The following is a 12418-nucleotide window of genomic DNA, read 5'->3' on the forward strand; positions in this document are numbered from 1 at the left end:
AAACCTACTTACATCTTCCTCTTTAGTAAGATCAAACTCCCGAGAACTATCTTTAAATAAGGCCACGTGATGAGGGCCTTCACTGAGAGTCACCTGAAATTAACAGAAAATTGAGAAGACTGTATTTACAATTTCTATTAATTCCCACAGTACTTACATGGTTCCATTTCCCAGTCAATGTCATACAGAGTACCAAGCACAAAACCATCAATCTCAAAACTTAAAAAACTAAAAAGAAATTTTGCATTTCACATTAACGGGTAAATTTAGGTAACAATTCATTTGTTTAACATCTATTTACTGAGAGTTAAATGTGTCAGAGGTTGTAGGTCTTCTCCATCTCCACTCACTCCCTAGGCGATCTCATCCATTAGGGAGCTAACTACCACTTTTAGATGCTTGATTATGACTCCTCCATTTCTATCTCTAGTCCAGATCGCCCTCCAAACTTGCATATCCAGCTGCTGCTTTGTTAACATCCCACAGGCAAGCCGCACACTCCTGATCTTTGTTCTTGTCTGAGGGGTGACTTCTACTAGTTTCTACACTAGGAATAATTCCAAACGCTACATATCAATTATTTCTTTTGTCAAAATTCTTCATTTCAACACAATGGACAAACTTCGTTAAAGTGATTACTTCCCTGAAGAACTTCGTTTGGCCTTTTTCTTTTAACCGAAGCATGGTTAACAAACAATATTGTGTTAGTTTTGGTGTACAAAATAGCGATTCACCATTTAAACACATTAGAAAATGATCACCACAATAAGTCTATTAACCCAGAGGGCCTATTTTCTTACCTTAACTGGAGAACGTGTCATCATCTCCCCAGATCCTCTAGGAAATATTCGTGCTTGAGCAATCATTTCCAACACACTAGTTTTTCCAGCACTTTGATCTCCAACCACAACAACCTTACCACAAAATAAATACCACATACTCATATTTTTTGATATGAACTTAAAATTTAATACATTTGTAATGCTGCTGAGAATTAGTCTTTAAAAACTGTCCAGTTAAATGATTTTAAAATATCCAAAAAAAAGATGATAGTTTATACATGGATGTGTACTGAAAATAAACAGTAAAACATTAATTGGATCCATTATTTATAGCCAAATTTTCATTACTAATGCTAAACTACTAGTTTTAAAACCAGATTAACATGACTATTGCGTAAATCTCTTCCATAGATAGTTTACTCTTTACAAAGACATTTTCAATTCTGTGAGGTTATATTTCTCCTATGTACCTAATTTTATCTACCAATCAGGAATTTTAATATCATGGACATCATGCATATAGAATGCCAAATATCTGAAAGCCCTCCTTCATTATGCATAAATATAAGTAAACTAATGGACCAAAATAGTCAAACAACATTCGATGCTTGAGACATCACCTAAAACACATGAATATTATAGAGAAAATTTTGTCTTTGTCTATGTATACACACACACACATAACTTTTTAAAAAACGAACGTGCTTTTCTGCTAATGGGCAACTTCCCTGTGTACCAACTTTTCACTTACCCTTGGCAGATGATCTTGTGTATTATAACTGGCATCATAATCAGACAGAACATCAAGAACTTCAGAATACATATCAATCAAAGATTTCTACAAAATTCAAAAAAATCAGTATTATAAAATACAGAAAACATTTTTAAAAACCCACAGATGGGTCAGGATAAAAAAGCTGATAAATTCTAAGAGTTCCCATAATTATATTCTGAGTAAATGTAAAACAGTACAGAATAAAATTCTTCTTATCCAATTTATTTCAAGAGACACTGAATTAACACAGTATGTTATTTCAGGATTTCCTAATCTTCCAATTAAACACTAAAAGAGGGAGGTTACTGTTTAATATTGAAGAGCTAGGGACTTCCCTGGTGGTCCAGTGGCTAAGACTCCCAGCTCCCAATGCTAGGTGCCCTGGTTCAATCCCAGAGCCGGGAACTAGGTCCCACATGCCCACAACTAAGAATTTGCACACCACAATGAAATATCCTTCATGCTGCAACTTAAGAGCAACTAAGGATCCCACATGCTAAAACTAAGGACCCGGGGCAGACAAATAAATGAGTACTAAAAAAAAAAAAAAAAAAAAAAATACTGAAGAGCTAATATTAAGTGCCCAACAAAGAAAGACCATGAACACTCAAAAGGTCCAATAAGCCAGGTACCAACTGAAAGGAATGTTTGGTGTATGCGTCAGAGAGGAAGAGAGAGACTGAAGAAAAAGTAGAGTAGAGAAAGAATCACCATGATTATTGTTAAATCGGTAAGAGCGAGTAGTGCATAGGGCAGACTAAGACGTGAGAGCGCCAGGAGCAGACATCCTGTGTTGTTCTCCCAGTAAAACCAGGGTCAAGCAAGTTTTCCGGAAAATAACAAACTTCAAGTATTTGAGGAATGACTGAACATGCAAACAGGCCTGGGAAAAAGGCTGCTACCAAGCATTTAATAATTAAAGGTAAGTTTTAATACCAAAGTAGCAACAAAATGAGGGCCTAAGTTCCTTTCATGTCCTAACACCTAAAAGTAATTAAAAGGAAAGCAACTATTATCCCTTCAACCTAAAGATAAACAACAAACTTTTCAAATCTTCATTACTATTTCACTTAAAGAGAGAAAATACAATTGCTCAGGTAAATTCTCTGTATTTATTAACACTTGGATGTGACTTTCCAGCTGCCATATATTGGCTTATAAATAAAGTCATGCTAGTATTATGCAGTTGCAATTTGGAGTCAGAACTACTAACACATGTTGGTTAAACCAGAACTGCATATCCTTGGATCTTGGTCACAAAATGTACATGTCATGATGTATTGCAGTTTTGCTTCATATACATTCTGTTTATTTAAATGACATTTAAGTTAAAAAAAGAATTACTTCAATTTAATGTAGCACATACAGGTTGGTTTAGTGGGGAATAATATTATTTAATTTACTGATAATGGTAATTTATCAACGTGCTGATAACAATACCAGCATTGTTTTTTCAAAAATTCTTTAAAATGCCAAAGGAACCTTCCAGAAGAAAATGTTAACTATTGTAAAACTGAAGAAAATGGGCTCTTCATGCAGTGGCACTACAAGTAAGGCAATAAAGATAGGACATATGTAATTTTCTATTAACTTACTGATTTTACAGCTGCAGAAATGAAGTAAGCCTAGAAGTAAAGTGTTAGTCACTCAGTCGTGTCCAGCTCTTTGCAACCCCATGGACTGTAGCCTGCTAGGCACCTCTCTCCATGGAGTTCTCCAGGCAAGAATATTGGAGTGGGTTGTCATTCCCTTCTCCAGGGGAGCTTCCCCACCCAGGGATTGAACCCAGGTATCCTGCATTGCAGACAGATTCTTTACCACCTAAGCCACTGGGGAAGTTTCAAATTTTCAGAAAAAAATAAACGGACTCATTGATTCACAAGCATGAAGAATTTATGGATCTAGTGAAAAACCAAATGTTTGGAGACTGTAATTTACGAAGTCTTTAACAGAAGAGGAGACCTCCCTTCCCCCCAAGGACATAAGATTAGAAAGAAAAGGATGATAGAACCCTTTGCAGTTCCTTAAAAACTGGTATTGATGAACACACAACGTGAAATGGCAGGGTTTTGAGAGCTAACAAGTTAAGACACACTTAAAATACCTTAAGCTTTCTATGATGGATGCCTTTGTCATCTTTCTGTAATACTAATTTCCTCAATTCTTTGTTCTCCTTTTCTAGCCGTTCCAAGATTCTCTGGTACTTTAACTGCAACACAGTAATACAAGTAACTTCATAAGAAACCAATCGGTTAAAAAATAACATTAAGTATAAATTAAAATCTTCCTTGATCCTGAAGCACTTAAAATGAATTATTTCATTTAAAATCATCTATGAGAATGTTGAACAAAATAATGATGAATATTATCTAAAACAATGAACTTTATAGTTTTCTGTTATAATCGGCATCTTATTGGAAAATTCTTTGCTGTTTATGTTGAAGAAATTAATAAAAATACTAACAATAAAAGGAGTTGAAAAGGCAAGCTGTTAAGTATACTCCATGAAGCACTATTTCTTGCATCAAAATTTTAAATCTTCAGTTTAGGCACATTTGACAAAAATTCAAATTTTTGTTATGCTCCTATATTATTAAAATGGAATAAAATAAAAATAGCTAACGGTACCTGACCATGCGTTACATGACAGGCCCTTTACTCAGTGTTTCACCTGTATTAACTCCTTTAACGCTTCACGTGAGACTAAGGTTATACAGGTTAGGAATCAGAGGTTAGAGATGCTTAGGAGCCTATCCAAGGTCACATGGTTTTGAATACAGGTCTGAGTTGAGGGCCCAAACTCTTTTCAGTTTTGGTAGGTTCCTATGGCCAGAGATTACACATTAATTTTTAAAATATTGACATAAGAACAATTTAAAAGACTAATACATTTATATAAGCTTTTTTGTCAAATTAGATGCTTGGCTACACACTGTTCTCCAATAAATGAGATCCTTTTCTAATTGGTCTTCTCTGTTTATACTCGATTCTATAAACATTAACCATGTTCAGAAAATCATTAAGAATTACGCTTTCTTACAACCAACTGGATTTTTAAAAAGTTTATTTTCAATTGGAGGACAATTACTTTACAATATTGGGCTGGTTTCTGCCATACATCAACATGATGATTGGTATACACATATCCCCTCCCTCCACAACCTTCCTCCCCATCCCACCAACTGGATGTTTTTGTCCAATTTTACAGTAATATGTCTTTTGTTAATGGAAAGAAAGAAATGGAAAATTTTCTTGGAAAATATGTTAGGCTGTTACAATCTTCCAAGCACAAAGTAAATAACAAGAGATCATGGCTTTATCCTCTGAGAATGTCCAACTAAAGATGAATTTAAGAAATTATACAGTATGAGACAGGTAGAACTATAGGCTAGTTTATATTATAAATATATTTTTACAGAACTTATTCATTTATATTCAGTAACAGTACACACAACAAACTTCTGGTAGTTATCTAAGAATTAGACCTATGCTGTCTAATACAGATGGTAGCCACTGGCCACACATGGATACTTAGCACTTGAAATGTGGCTAGTCTGCACTAAGGTGTGTGTTAAGAATAACATACATCAGATTTCTGTAATTCAGTAAAAATGCATAAATACCACATTAGTATTTTTATACTGACTAGCTCTATAACTGTTTTAGGTTTGCTGCTGCTGCTAAGTCGCTTCAGCTGTGTCTGACTCTGTGCGACCCCATAGACCGCAGCCCACCAGGCTCCCCCATCCCTGGGATTCTCCAGGCAAGAACACTGGAGTGGGCTGCCATTTCCTTCTCCAATGCATGAAAGTGAAAAGTCAGAGTGAAGTTGCTCATGTCCGACTCTTAGCGACCTCATGGACTACAGCCTACCAGGCTTCTCCATCCATGGGATTTTCCAGGCAAAAGTACTGGAGTAGGGTGCCACTGCCTTCTCACTTTGTTAAATATATTATTAACATTAAAATTCTACCTATTTATTTTTACCCTTATTTTAATGCAAAAATTTTAAAGTACACATGGCTTGCATTTTATTTCAACTGGACACTATTAATATAGGTAATGCCATTATTATATCATGAATTCTCCATAAAGTACTTTCATCAATGCCTAGCACCTTCCAACAAGTGGAAGAATTGATATCAATAGGTATATACGGTGGTAGGATTTCTACTGGTTCACTTGGTAAATACGGAATCAATTATGGGGTCTACATTTTCTGGGGCTGGAAACACTCTTTGGTATATGTCAGTCTGCAGGCTTCCTGCAGAGATGTGCTACTAGGCCATCCTGCAAAGTTCTAGGCCAGTAATTCTGAAGAACTCATCAACAACACTTCAGGGTTTTTAAGAACAAAGACTGCTAAGTTCCACATCCAGAGTTTCTGATTCAGTGGATTTGGGATGGGACCGATAATCTGCATTTCCAACAAGTTCCCAAAGAGTATTACTGATGCTAATGCTCCAGAGATCACATTCTGAGGCCAGTGAGTCTTAATCTCTGGCTGCAGACTATAATCACCCAGCTGTGAAGCCATAACAATGTTAGGGCTGCTCAGAGCACCCTTGATTCTAACATATAGTTGAGTATAAGAATCAATACATAGATATTAAGAAAACCTGAGACTCAATATACACTGGTTCCTAATTTCATTTAAATTGCTTTGTCATACTTTTCCCTAAAAAGCGACCCATTGAGTCTTTTTAATTTAAACTTAATTACCACATATCATTGCATCTACAGAGAATAATTAATGATAGAGTGGATAACGTGACAACTTTTCACGAGAATGTTCTCTACTCAATTACATTGCACAGAACAAGTCTTTAAAATAATAATTGTATCATCAACTATAAGAGAATAACTCTTTAAAGTAGTGTCAGAAATATTAATACCTTTGGAAAGATTATTATCTGATTGGCTTTGGACTTTAGAGAACTGTGATAGATTCCACCCCATTTAACTGTTACTCTAATTAGCCAGTCAATGTAAAAATGCAAGCACAGGTTTACACAGGGACAAGTCACTTTCCCCAGTCTTTTCTGCCATAGTCTTCCTCAAAAATTAACAGCATAAGATTCACTCATCAATAGATTTTACACATAAATGAGTTAATTAAACTTATCAAGTTCCTTCATTATTCCTTGTTTCTCAATTAGCTTTTGCACTTGTGGGGGCATCTATTGATAAGGTTCTATCATTAAATCACTACAAACTTTGCTCAGTTAAAAAGATAAATTTCCACATCACCAAATTTAGAGTACAAGACAAACTCTTTGGTTCTTTTTACCCGACTATGAATTACATTAGTATTACCTGAGTATGCAGAAGCTCTTCTTGAAGTTGGTCAATTTTCTCTTTGTCTGACACCTAAATATTTAAAATAAATTTTTTTTATTTGAGTAGAATTATGTTTATACAGAATATACAGTAAGTTAACTTTTAAAATAAACCATTTGAAGAGTAAAAACTATATACTTTATATGGATATTTAATCAAAGGAAATTTTAAATAAAATGCTTATTTAAGAAAGTAATCTTATTCATCAACAAAAACAGCTCATGAAAAGTTTATATAAATGAAAACCTTAAAAAGAAATCATCTTCCTATTGCCATTCTAGTAATTTCTTATGACTGGCTTGTTAGAAAAATAAGAGATCGACACATACATTTACTACGTCCTTGACAGGTTGTTTTGTACTCAAGCACAGGGACTTGGACGCTTGAGAAATAAGGCACTGAAATCCTTACAATAATGTTTTCAGAAGTCAGACGCATTATAATGTACAGCTACTGAAAAAATTCATTGGTCATAGTGTATCTTTTAAGCAAACACTTATCCATTTTCATTCCATAAGCAGGAAAGTGTTTAATATATGCAAAGAACAATTGTATTTTCAGAACTTTAAGTGGAGCCAGATACTTGTTTTTAAATTTAGTTCCACTGCAAGATCTTCTAACCCATAATAAAACGAATGCAGAGGCAGTGAAGTTGAGTAAAGCAAACAAAATTGATTTGAAAATAAAGTAGGATAAAATCCACAGGTATTGGGGAAACTACTCCTAATTATTACTAATGCTAATAGTTCTAAGATAAGATATTCAAACTAAAGAACTTTATTCTATGAAAAGTAATCACAACTCTAAATATAAAACACAATAATCAATTGCAATTAAAATGATGTCATTTATGACAAATCCATATAACTGCTTTGACTCCTTAGTGAGATGCCAAAGTCGCCATTCTCAATCTTAAAATAATTATCTAATTTCTGTACTCGAAATTTTTAAACACGATTTTATTCCACAGGAGACAAAAATCAAGTTAAAACGCAGGTAAATCTTTATTCATCCTGATTTCACTGGCTACTTAAGCAGCCAAGACTTTATGGTAGCAAACATATATGAAAATATTCTAAATGATTTGCTTATTGAAGTGGACATTAATAACTCTTATCCATGCAATAAAATGTTATTTTGAGATTTTAATTCCTATTTCCAAATGCTTTCTCAAAATTCCCCCCAACTTCTTTTAAATAAAAATGACAATACTTACTAGAAATGATAGGTACATAATCCATAATTGTTTTTTCCTAAAAAGCCTATGTCTAAAAATTTCAAATTTTATTTTGCAAACTAGAAAAATGCAACATAAAACAAACTTTGTATTACTGCTTCTCACTCCAGTACAGCAAGCAGCAACTTGTGGATAGAAGCATTTTTCATTTGACTATGTGTTTGTGTAAAATGGACAAGAATTATTAATCATCTCCTAAAATGTGAGAAAACAAGCATGTTGAGGAGCCCACAACCCAAAGAACAAAATCCTGAAGGCCAATGAAGAAATAAATTCCATATTTTGATCATATGGCATGACATCACACTGTAATAATGTGACTGCAAAAATTGTTATGCAGATTATAATCCCAATTCATCTGGAAAGTTACTCTGATTTACTGTTCCATTAAATATTCATCTAACTGAAGTTAAGTAGTATGAAATGTATAAACAGCATTAGTATAGGAAGTGAATACTTAATGATATCATGCAATATAATCTAAGTTACAGTAGAAAATCCAACGTATCTCTACAACTGGGGCAATAATTGAGAAAGCAATATAATTACACAAAACAGAATGTTTATACAAGCCAAGGACTATAAAGGACTAACCTTGACAATTTGGTAAAATAAAAAAGACATATAAAGAATTAAAATGATATAAGGTTATTAGAATATTACAAACACAATTTTTATGCTAATATTAGTATTTAGTAACAATGATTTAGATTTTTATAAATTTGTATTTTTAGGAGTATTTAAATTTATCATATGCCCTTCTGGCCTGACTGTTAGGAATAACTCATGCATAGTTTCACCAATACACTTCCTATCTGCTTAATGTTAAATTAAAAGGTTAATACTATATTACATAAAAGGTTGATGATGAGTCAAGAATTAGATCTAGGATTTTATAGGAAACAAGATTAAAACCTTCAGGTTCACAAAATAAATCTTAAAGATTAGTGATAAGATACTTTGACATATTTTAAGAGAATAATACATGCTACTGTTAGTCTATCACTTATTTGAAGTCTTAACTAGCAACCTGGGATATATTTTATTTCAATGCACTTTACTAGCAAAATTCAGCTACTTACAGTAAGTCCTTGTCTTATGGTTTAATGTATTTAGTTTTCATTATGAAATTAGTTCAAAACTCACCCTGACAGAAATGGGTATCAATAGTCTTGAAACCAGAGCTTTCCTACAATTCCAGGGCTGTGAAACTGATGGAGAAAGGGCGGAACCCTCTGCAGAAACAAGCTAAAGCTGAAAGAGAAAAACCTTTACTAGCTCCTAACAAAAGCAAGCCTGATTTTTAAATTTTAAGTATTTCTTCCTACTAAGCAATTGTAGCCATTCTGAAATATGGAAATGTATAAGACTCGCAAACATTTCTACGTATGCGTACATACATATTCACAGGAGGCAAATCTACCAAGGGCAGTTTTAATCTACCATCTCTGCATGAGCTCCTCTGCTTGGATGATACAGGGAAAATCTACTAGCTGCTACCAATAAGATATAAATAGGGACTTCCCTGGAGGTCCAGCGGTTAAGATCCTTGGAGAGGGTGCGGGTTTGATCCCTGGTCAGGGAGCTAAGATCTCACATGCTGTACAATAGTACCAAAGAAAAAGCAAGCATTAAAAAAAAAAAGAAGGCCTACTAATATTTTCAAAATGTAGTAGGAAAGAATCATCAAAAAATGACAAAAAGTAGCTGCGGTTTTATACCTCAAGTAAACCTCAAATGCCTGGAAAGATAAAGGTCTCATCAAATTAGCACTTTGGTCATTATGACAACGTAGGGCTGAAGTCACCAGTGTACTAACTATAAGGGGAACAGAGGGAAGATACAGTAAGGAAATCATCTTTAAGGACAGTAAAAGAATGATACTATTATAGAGGTGCACAAATTGTTTTTCGTCTCATTTACTTTCACACAAGGTAAGTGGGCAGGAACAAGCCCCGTTTTGTGCCCTTCTAAGTATATCTTAATAAACAAAATAGACAGAGGTACAGCCCTGTCAGTAGCTCTTTCACAAATATGGAGAGTGAGGAATAAAAGAGGGGTTATACATGGATAATCCAATAAATATTAGGATGAGGAAGGATAACTCTAGGTCTGAAAAAAGGCCCCAAATGAACATTAACCCTTGGCAGTGTATTTCACTGCCAATTCACTATTGCTTTCATTTAAACTGTCAGATTCAATAGGATATTAATAATCTTAAACTGTATTAGAATCTTAAAATAGCAGATCTATGGGGCTCACTGCAAATTATTTTACCATTAAGAAAAAAACAAGATCTACTGGTCTTGAAAACAAGAGCTATATTCATATTTCTAACTAACACACCAAAACATAACAGTTTCTTTCCCTCTTCTGTAATGAAGTTAAGGACAGAAGCTGAGCCTGAGCATTCCAGCTTGTTAGTATACTTAAGTGGTACTCTGAAGAGCATGAGGATCAGAGAATGCTAAAGCACCATTTACACTAAGTCCTCCTGTGATTTAACACATGTAGGAAAATAATTTGTTTCTATTTCCATCTATATTATTCATTTACTGAACGCTAAATGACATATAGCAGTTGATTTCACAGCCATGGAATTGAGAAAAGCCAGGAAGCTACACTGAAAGAATAAATTATGATTAGTACTGTACTAACCACCACCATATGTGACAGGGTTAGCCAGTAGGATCATTTCACTAATTATCTGTAATATTGGTTGATTTCACTATCAGAATGTACAGGAAACTAATTATATGACCAGATTATTTTCCTTAAGATTTGTACCTAACTGTAAAAACTTTTCTAATATATGTAACTAGCTGATGTCAAGATCTTATAATAAAATTTTTAAAATCATTTTAAACACTTCATTTGACTCTAGTCTCTCTAGGACATTAACCTGCGGATCTACATTATAGGATCATCTAAAGCCAAAGCATTGTTTTTAAGGATTTCTTGGTGACACCTATAAGCAAATATTTGTACAGTGTTACACTGAGTTTTATTAGAATCTGTCCTTTAGTGACCAGAATTATATCAAATTTCCAATGTTCAGTTCTTCAGTGGACAAGGTGAAAATCTGTGCTGACTTTGTTAATAAATGTCAAAAGTCTTATTAAAAGTTAATCAAAGTATTTAAGAATAACTGTCCAAAAGTTAGGTCAAAATAGTTTTCTTTTGTAGGAAACAAGAATTCTATGCTGAATCATTTTAACTAAAAACCATTTCATTCTTTAATTTAACATGGTCATTCACAGTAACCCTTTTCAATTTAGAAGTGAAAACTTAGAGAATAGACAAGTTGGCCACAGATTTAGGGTGACTCAATAACTGGGCCAAGTAAACCGCAATTCACAATTATCTAAGTACAAGTCCATGAACCCTCACAGATGATCTAATTTTCAGAAAATAAATTACTATGTTTAATATTTTGGGTTTGTTTGCATACTCCAGAAAGTTGCATATCTGTATTATCTTTCATATTTTTATCTTGTCAAAACTAATTTCTCAAAATTGTAGTCCATGAATGGATTAAGGTGACGTGATATTGGTAGAAATGGCTGATTAGTGTAAGCAAATCAGTAGCCCCTTAAACCATCCATCACCTTGCGCTTCTGTTGGGCATAGCTCGTGCTATATTGGCCAGCAGCTCTGCGTGCTTCCTCTTCATGCTCTTGAATTTGCTGTTGTAAGAGAATGAGCTCACCAAGCAGACCCTGCCATGAGTTTACAGCCAGGAGAAGAGGAAAATTGGGGAGGAGAACAATGTTAAACCAAAGGGTACAAGAAAGGAACAGGTGTAAGTTAGGGAGGAATGGATAGCTTGTAACAAAAATGGAAACTCAGTTATGTACCTTTAGAGCCACTATATAACTGGGCTCTGTACCACATTTCCACTTTTCCCCTCAGTAAAATTATGTCTCAAATATAAAACACCATAGTCTAAAAAGTGAAAAGGAAAATGCAGTAAGTGACTGTTTGCTGAATAAAATGAGCCAGATATAATATCAACATACAGTAAAACCTAGACTAACTGGAATGCTCAAGGAAGGCGGCACTACAGTTAACTAAATGAGTAACAAGAACACTGAGAAAACAAATACTTTCACCCTTAATTTTGAACTGCCAATATGAACTAGTGTATGTTCCTGACTTGATACATAGGGGGCAAAAAAAAACCCAAACTGATTTTTCATGTGTTGATATACAGGCCTGAATCTAATTCTCAACCGTTAAGTTTCTTAAGACTAAATGGAGAATACATAATAGCTTAATTACTTA

At 34.1% G+C, this 12418-nt stretch overlaps 1 protein-coding gene across 9 annotated transcripts in view; it reads right to left on the reverse strand.

Annotated features, from left to right (window-relative positions):
* The window catches only part of OPA1 (OPA1 mitochondrial dynamin like GTPase), an 81848-nt gene that overhangs the window by 52194 nt on the left and 17236 nt on the right, over positions 1 to 12418 (reverse strand). For 5 of the 9 annotated variants that reach the window (XM_027957235.2, XM_027957232.2, XM_042233079.2 and 2 more), the window contains 6 exons: positions 11743 to 11853; positions 6874 to 6927; positions 3662 to 3766; positions 1534 to 1620; positions 801 to 914; positions 13 to 93 (listed from right to left, as the gene is read on the reverse strand). In XM_027957235.2, coding sequence (XP_027813036.1) covers positions 13 to 93; positions 801 to 914; positions 1534 to 1620; positions 3662 to 3766; positions 6874 to 6927; positions 11743 to 11853 — 552 coding nt within the window. The remainder of the gene's footprint in view (positions 1 to 12; positions 94 to 800; positions 915 to 1533; positions 1621 to 3661; positions 3767 to 6873; positions 6928 to 11742; positions 11854 to 12418) is intronic. The other 4 variants (XM_027957243.2, XM_027957239.2, XM_060404586.1 and 1 more) reach the window with 1 other exon arrangement.

This window comes from Ovis aries, chromosome 1 (genome assembly GCF_016772045.2).
Source record: "Ovis aries strain OAR_USU_Benz2616 breed Rambouillet chromosome 1, ARS-UI_Ramb_v3.0, whole genome shotgun sequence".
NCBI lineage: Eukaryota > Metazoa > Chordata > Mammalia > Artiodactyla > Bovidae > Ovis > Ovis aries.